Raw genomic sequence first — 7,732 nt, 5'->3', positions numbered from 1 at the left:
ACACACACACCCCCACCCACCCACACCACCCTTCCGCCCTGTCAACGGAGCCCGCCAGCCAGGCGCTGCCTTTGCCCGATCCCATCCCGCCCCGCGTGCTTGCCTGTGCGGCTGCAGGTGCGGCAGACGATCCAGGAGGACTTGGGGCGGGTGCCCGAGGAGCTGTTTGCCCAGTTTGCGCACCAGCCGGTGGCCAGCGCCTCCCTGGCGCAGGTGCACGAGGCGGTGGACCATGACGGGCGGCGGCTGGCGGTCAAGGTGCGTGTTGTGTGGGGCGGCTGCGGGCCTGCGGGCGCTGCATGCGGCTGTGAGTCTGTCACGCTGCGAGCCTGTGAGGCTGCGCCCAGGTGGGAGAGCTCCCCTGCTGCCTGCCCTCATCCATCCACACCCTGCGCCCCATCCCTCGCGCCCCTCCTGCCCCGGCTGCTCCACCCGTCGGCCCCGCCGCCCCCCGCTCCTGTCCCCTCCCCCCCATCTTGCAGGTGCAGCACCGCGGCCTGCGGGAGGCCTCGGCTCTGGACCTGGCCACCATCGACTTTCTGGTGCGGGCGGTCAAGGCGCTGGCGCCCGATCAGGACTTCACGTGGCTGGTGGAAGAGAGCAAGGAGAACCTGCCGCTGGGTGAGTGGGTGGGTGGGCTGGGGCTGGGGCTGGGGGCTGGCTGTGTGGGCGGGGGCGTGGAATGGACGCCGCTGGGTGTGGTGGCTGTGTGGGCTGGGGTGGAGCGAGGGCGGTGGCTTGGGGTTTGCTGGCTTGCCCGTTAGTCGTCTCGTGAGCTTGGGGTACGGCTGGAGGGGGTGGGAGCTCCCCTGTATCCATTAGGGGTTAGTATCAAGGCCCCACCACCACACCACACACACACCACCACCCCTGGCTGCAGAGCTGGACTTTCAGCACGAAGCCGCCAACAGTGCGCGCTGCGCGGCCAACCTGGGCAGCCGGCGGTCGCGCGTGCGCGGGCGCGTGGCAGTGCCCGCCGTCGACCTGTCGCGCACCTCACACCGGGTGCTGACGATGGAGTTTGTGGAAGGTGAGGCGATGAGCTGGTGTGTGTGTGTGTGTGTGTGTGTGTGTAGCGGTGGTGCTGGTGTGTGTGTGTGCGGGTGCACGAGCGGCGGATCTGCCAGTGTAGCCTCCAAGGGGGGCGCAAGCCTCCGGGACAGATGCGCAGCAGATGTGCGGCCAAGCCGGCCCTCGCACCCTACCACCCTGCCCCGCGCCGCCCACCCCGCCGTGCCCTGCAGGCGTCAAGGTGACGGATGCTGCGGGGCTGGCGGCGCTGGGGGCGGAGGCGGGGGAGGTGTCGCGCCTGATCAGCGAGACCTTCAACGAAATGATCTTCACCTTTGGAGACGTGAGCCCCGGGCGCAGGGCTCGCCTAGGCAGCCGTCTAGCTGGCGCCCCCTCACGGCTGCGTGCCAGCCCGCTTCTCGTCCGCGGTTGTTCGGCCGGGCCCTGCCGCCCCTGGTGCCCTACCATGCCCTCCCCACCCCTCGCCCCTCTCTCTGCAGGTGCATTGCGACCCCCACGCAGCAAACCTGCTGGTGCGGCGCACGCCAGACGGGCCAGGTCCCGCCCCCGCCGCCGCCGACAGCGCCGGCGGCAGCAGCTGGCAGGGCGGGGAGGGCGGGGTGAAGGCCAAGGGGCGGTGGCAGCTGGTACTGCTGGATCACGGGCTGTACCGCCGCCTCACGGATGACTTCCGCCTGGAGTACGCCGGCCTGTGGCACTCCCTGGTATTTGCAGGTACCGGTACCGCCGCCGATTATGAGCCTCATCCACACAACCGCACCATGCATGCTAGCACTGCCTCCAAGCTCAAGCTCCCTCCCACCACCATCTGACTTGCCCCGCTGCCACCTGCCCTGCCCACCTCATGTGCCTGCAGACGAGGCCGGCATCCGCAAGCACAGCACGGCGATGAATGCGGGGGATGCGGTGCCGCTGTTTGCTGGCATGCTGACTCAGCGGCCGTGGGAGGAGATCACCAAGAAGGAGGTGGGCTGGGGCCTGTGCGTGATATGTGGGATGTGTGCGGTGGTGGTGCGGTGTGGGGGAGGGTCTCCGCTGCTCAGACCACGGCATCCGGCACGCAGCAGTAGCCAATGACGTCAGCCTGCCTGCTGGCGTGTGCGGAGCATGACGGCCCCAGCCGCCCGGCCGTTTTTGCTCGCCACCCACGGCCCGCGGCCCACCCGCCTCCTCCCCCCGCCCCCCTGCAGCCCTCTGAGCGCCTGCGCCTGCGGTACACGGCGGAGGAGCGGGAGCGCATCCAGGACTATGCGGCGCAGTACGCGACGCAGATTGGCGACCTGCTGCGCCGCATGCCCCGCCCCCTGCTGCTGCTGCTCAAGACCAACGACTGCCTGAGGTGGGCGGGTGGCCGCTTCCGGCATGCGCGTATGTGCGTGGTGTGCATGTGGGACAGCGTGGGCTGAGGCGGGGCATGCACCGCAGGACCCCTCTGCAGCCAGCTGGCCAGCGGTCGAGTAGGCGCTGCCCTGCTCAATCGTGCACCTCTTCGCTAATGTCTGCCTGCCCTCCTGCCTGCCTGTTGGCCCGGCAGGGCCGTTGACCTGGCGCTGGGACGCCCCGCCGTCAACTCCTTTGTTATCACCGCCCGCGAGAGCGCCCGCGCGCTCGCCTGCCACCGCCTGCGCCACCGCCCGGGGATGCTGTCCCGCCTGGCGGTGGCCGCTGACCTGGCGGGGGTGGAGGTGCGCATGGCGGCGCTGCGCCTCGTCGCCTGGCTGGCCGGGCTGCAGCTGGAGCTGGAGGCGTGGCTGAGGGGCGGCGGCGGCGCGGAGCAGCGGGCCGCGCTGGCGGGGGCGTGACCCCTCAACAGCGGCCGGCGGCACCTGCGGCGCCACGCGGCTGCCATGAGCCTGCCTGTCCCCAATCCCTTCCCCCTGCTGCTCCTGCTTTCCGTCCTCCGCTTGCATCTGCCTCTGCTCGCGTGCGTGACCAGCCCCCGCCCTCCTCTACCCCTTTGTGTTGCCACCACCCAACCCCGCTTGGACTCGGATGCCCACTTCACATGTGGCGTGCACTGACCCCCGCTTGGCCCCCAGCCTGCACCCGCCAATGCCGGGACTCATTTCATTCAGCGGTGTGGAAGAAAACAACGTCAAACCCCCGCATGAACCTGTCCTAGCAGGCAAAAGTGGAAGTGGACTATCTAGATCGGCTAGGTGGGGCTACAGACGGGCTGCCTGCAGGGCGGTGCTGCCGTGCGCCTCAGTACCCTTCAGTACCCCTGGTACGACACCGTGATGTCGTGCAGCGGCAGCCAGCGGCGCAGCAGCGCCGCCGTCACGTCGTGCGGCGCCTGGCCAAAGGCGGAGGAGAAGCCGTAGACGGCGACTGCTCGCTGCTGGGTGTAGTGCTCGATGCGGCCGCCGCCTACCGTGCCCAGCAGCAGGCCCGCGCCGGGCGCCGCCGCCCGCACCTCCGCCGCCGTGGCTTGCAGCACGTGGTTGTGGTAGGCGGCCCGGCTGTCGCCGCGCACCAGCAGTTTGCTGTGGAGGCCTGCAGAGGGCAATGGGTGTGAGTGGGGGAGGGGCTGGGCTGCTCCCTCAACGCGTGCTGGTGCCTGCCGAGCTGCTGCCGCCGTGCCTGCTGGAGCAGCGCTGAAATAAAGGCTGCATAACACTCACCGTCAGGGCTGCTGAGGCGCAGCAGCACATACCTGCACAGCCAAAGCAGGGGACAGGGCAGTGTGGGTGTGGCAGCCGGCGTGCCGGGCATGATTGCAGGCATGCGTTGCCGCCTTCAGGCCGCCTGCGGCTGCTTTGTCACGGCTCTGTGCTGCTCCGGAGGCAGCCCCGCCAGCTCTGCACCCCCTCCGAGGCTCACTTGAAGGAGCCCTCATCGATGAGCACATCGGGCACCACCACCAGCGCCGCCGCCGCCGCCGCCGCATCCGCGCTCGCCCCCGCGGCCTCCCTGCGCCGCCGCTGCCGCACGTCGCGCAGCCAGCTCGTGATGATGGCTGAGGCCAGGGCATACCTGCCTGGGATGCAGAAGTCGCATGGCGGGGCGCCGCGGGAGGCGGCGGGCGGCGCGCCGCCGCGCACCGCCGCCGCCAGCCAGTCGGCGTGGAACCAGCGGGCATCCTCCAACTCCTCTGGATCCACCTGCACAGCAGAGGGGTGATGGCGTGGGTGTGGGTGGGCTAGACGGAGGGCCGACCGGCTGGGATTGGTGCAGCAAGGGAAAGAGCTACGGGATCACTCGCGGGTGAGGGCTCGCGCCAGCGCCAGGCCGGACGACAGCAGCGCAGCGCTGCACACCTGGATGGGCGGCAGCTGGGGCAGCAGGTAGCGCTCCGCCTCAGCGGGCAGCAGGCCGACCTCGCGGGCGGCAAACACGGCGGGGCCCGACAGCAGCGCAAGGCCGTGGCGCGCCAGCGCGGCCGCCGCCTGCGCGTTGCCGTCGCCGCTGAGCTGCTGCGCTGGGGCGGGTGGAGGCGCTGCTGCTGCCGCCTCAGCCATGAAGCCAATCATGAGGGACTGGGGGAAGGGCCAGGGCTGGCTGCTGTGGTACCGCACAGACGCCAGATCGACAGCAACACCTGCGCATTGCAGCACGGCAGCGCGCATCTTGGGCCTTGCAGTAGCAGCCAGCTGGGCTGCTCTCTCTTGCTGTGATGTGCATGCCCATCCACACCCACACCCACACCCACACATCCCCTCCTCCACCTCCCAGCCTCCTCCCCCACCTGACTCCTCCATCACTTCCCTCCCCACAGCCTGCTCCAGCGTCTCGCCCACCTCCGCAAAACCTGCGGCAAGCCGGGCGCACATGCCATGAGCAACAAGCCTGCGGCGCTGAAGGGGCAGGCAGCAGGACCCCTGAACAGAGCGCCCAGCGTGCAGGGCCGACGGGCAGGCAGGCAGGAGGGGGCCGCACCTGCCAGGCACGAGTAGCGGCCTGCATCCCAGGATGCCTTGCGCCCCAGCAGCAGCCAGTCGCCGCAGCTGACTGCCACAATCACAGCAGGGTCGATGCGTGGGTAGACGCTGCGGGGCCGCTTGCCGGGGGACGCCTCCGGCGAGCGCGAGTGGCCGCCGCTGGCGACTTGCTGCAGGTAGGCAGCAGCGGGAAGGATGCGGGGGAAGGATGCGGGGATGATGAGCCAGGCGCGGATGCGAGCTGAAGGGGCACGGCAGCAGCTGCAGTAACAACAGCGGGCTGTGTTCGCCGGCAGGGCGCCCCACCCACGCACCGTCTTTGCTCCCGTCCTCCCGCAGAACAGGGCGCTGCCGTGCCACTGCACGAGGCCGGCCGCCAGCGCGGCGACCGCGGCATCTCCTCCCGTCATGTTCTGCCCCTCCCGCCGCACATCCACCCACGCGCCCACCGCAGGGGCCGGCTGTCCGCTCGGAGCGCCGGCGTCGCTGCCGCTGCCGTTCTTGCTGTTGCTCCTTGGGGCCGGCACTTTCGGCAGCAGGTGCTGCAAGTGCTGCGGTGCCTGCACCGCAAACACGGCTGACCCCTGTGCATCGAGCCCCAGGAAGATGAAATCCACTTGCTGCTGAAGGCCAGCAGGCATGGCTGCCCGCAGCTGCTGTGTGCTGGTGACCAGGGGAAGCCAGCGCGGCTGCCCGCCGTCGGGCGCCGTGGCCCCGGATGCCGCAAAGCTGTGCGGGTGCAGCGCCAGGGCGCTGCCTGCCGCGCTGCTGCTGCTGCTGCTTGGTTCTGCCTCCGGCGCTGGCGCCGCCAGCAGCCTGTGGTGATTCATCAGCACCACCAGGCTGCTGGGCGCGTCTAGGAGCTGATCCAGCTGATCCTGTTCCTTGCGCAGCGCGCCGATGCGGTCGAGAGGCAGGCCGGCAAAGTGCGGCAGGCCTGCCAATGAAGCGGGTTGGCCCTGCGAGGGGCTGCTGCTGAGCTCATCGGCGCTGTCCTGCGTTGCAGCGGCTGCTGTGTCACTGGCCTTGGCAGCGGAGCTGGCATGCCGCCGCGTGAACAGCCTAGACGCAAGGTGCCGCACGCCTGGGCTGGAGGCGGGAGGGGGCGCCGGCGGCAGCGGCGCCCTCGCCAGAACCCTGCACCACGGCGCGGCCAGATGAGATCTGTGTCAGCGGCACTCCGGCACAGCCAGACTGGCACGCAGGCATGTGCTCTGTTCTGATGGATTGGCCAAACCTGCTGCCACCCGTCGCCACTGCCGCTGCCTTCAACATGTTGTGTTGTTCGAGAAAGGGCGATCAAACGGCGCCTGCGGGTCGGTAAAGGCTGGGTCAACTTGGCCAGCGGCCTGCCGCGGCCTGCCGCGCTGTGGTGATGAGGTCGCAGTTCTTGTCATTGTTCCCACTCCAAAAGATCTTCACATTTTGCAACGCCGTTGCCAGAGCACTCATTCAGAAGCTGCCCATCAAAACAATAACGCAACTGCTGATAAACTCCACAGGGGCGCCACTCTCCTCACGCCGCCACCGCCTCGGCCGCGGGCTGCCCCGCCGGCTCTGCCGCCAGCTCGCCCTGCGCCGCCACCGCCTTGGCGCGCGCCTCGTTTATCTTCTCAACCATCTGCGCCGCCTCCAGCTTGGACACCAGCACGTTGAGGCTGCCGCGCCCCCGCCAGCACGCCACCGCCAGGGGTGCCTCGGCAGCCAGGCCGCCCTCTGTGACTGCACACAGACGCATAACACAGGGGGGCGCCACCAGAGGTCAGCCCAGCTGCTACCAAACACTTGTGGCTGGTGTCAGGGATCGAGAAGGCAGCTGGATTCTGCCCTCCCCACCCCGCCAACCGATCAACAGCTGCCATGCCACACGCGCAGCTGCCGCCCCGCCAGCCAGCCCCGCCAGCCACCCCGCGCCGCACCTGCGCCGCTCTCGGGCGCAAAGCCCAGCATCGCTGCATCCTGGGCCCGCATCAGCGCCACGCAGCACCCCATGTCCACCGAACGCAGCTGCTCCAGGGTGGCGGGGTCGCCCAGCGTGAAGCGAGGAGCGGCCTGCGCCGTGTCCGCCGCCGCCTCCGCCGCAGCAGGCGGCGGCTGCGCTGGCTCTGCCTCAGGTGCTGGCTCAGGCGCTGGCTCAGCGCGGACGAAGGCCACAGCCTGCTCCTCCTGCTGCTCCTTTTGCTGGGCTTCTGGCGCCGCCGCGGGCGCGTCCGCCGCGGGAGCCGCCTCTGCCGCCGCCGCCTGCTCCTGCTCCTGCTGCCCCTCCTTCTGCTTGCCCTTGGTGATGTGCACGCGCAAGCCCTCAGGCAGGCCCACCGTCCTGCAGGGCGGGCGCGCCACGGTGCACGGGCATGCTGCGGTGAGGCTGCCTCAGGAGCAGGGTGCGTGCGGGTGCGCGTAGTGATGTGCCCCGGGTGTGCGGAGGCAGCGGCTGGCTGGCCCCCACACGCCTCTCCCTGCCCCCACGCACAAGCAGCCCCAACCTGTACTTCAGTACCGCCAGCAGCTCATCCAGCGTGGGGTGGAAGCGCTGGCGGGTGACGTGCGGCAGCAGGGCGGGCAGGCCGTCCTGGGAGAAGCGGTACAGGCAGGGCACCAGGCCGTCCTGCGTACAGGCAGCGCAGGCAGGGCGCCCAGCCGCCGTCACACGTGCCCCTGGGCTGGGCGCCGGCACCCCCGCCACGCCGGCACCCTCGCCACCCAGCCGCACGGCAGCACGCTTGCCCCGCTGCCCTCCACATTGCCCCGCCAGCCCGGCCCCCCGGAGCAATCCCCCAGCCCCATCCACCAATCCCACGCCGCTGCAGAGTCCCAGGTGG

At 70.2% G+C, this 7,732-nt stretch overlaps 2 protein-coding genes across 2 annotated transcripts in view; one reads left to right on the top strand and one right to left on the bottom strand.

The window, feature by feature from the left end:
- Positions 1 to 3,142, top strand: part of CHLNCDRAFT_32749 (hypothetical protein) — a 4,061-nt gene extending 919 nt beyond the window's left edge. Inside the window, exons 5-12 of the mRNA XM_005844009.1 lie at positions 118 to 258; positions 483 to 621; positions 881 to 1,030; positions 1,245 to 1,354; positions 1,512 to 1,746; positions 1,889 to 1,998; positions 2,223 to 2,371; positions 2,567 to 3,142. Coding sequence (XP_005844071.1) covers positions 118 to 258; positions 483 to 621; positions 881 to 1,030; positions 1,245 to 1,354; positions 1,512 to 1,746; positions 1,889 to 1,998; positions 2,223 to 2,371; positions 2,567 to 2,834 — 1,302 coding nt within the window. The 3' untranslated portion in view covers positions 2,835 to 3,142. The remainder of the gene's footprint in view (positions 1 to 117; positions 259 to 482; positions 622 to 880; positions 1,031 to 1,244; positions 1,355 to 1,511; positions 1,747 to 1,888; positions 1,999 to 2,222; positions 2,372 to 2,566) is intronic.
- Positions 3,143 to 6,761: 3,619 nt separating this feature from the next.
- CHLNCDRAFT_54732 (hypothetical protein) overlaps positions 6,762 to 7,732 on the bottom strand; it is a gene marked incomplete at both ends in the record, with an annotated part of 4,789 nt that continues 3,818 nt past the window's right edge. The window contains 2 exons of the mRNA XM_005843924.1: positions 6,762 to 7,233; positions 7,397 to 7,518. Coding sequence (XP_005843986.1) covers positions 6,762 to 7,233; positions 7,397 to 7,518 — 594 coding nt within the window. The remainder of the gene's footprint in view (positions 7,234 to 7,396; positions 7,519 to 7,732) is intronic.

The sequence above is a fragment of the Chlorella variabilis genome (genome assembly GCF_000147415.1).
Source record: "Chlorella variabilis unplaced genomic scaffold CHLNCscaffold_25, whole genome shotgun sequence".
Classification (NCBI taxonomy): domain Eukaryota; kingdom Viridiplantae; phylum Chlorophyta; class Trebouxiophyceae; order Chlorellales; family Chlorellaceae; genus Chlorella; species Chlorella variabilis.
Note: the sequence above shows the minus strand (reverse complement) of the source record. Positions and strands in the feature narration are given on the sequence as shown.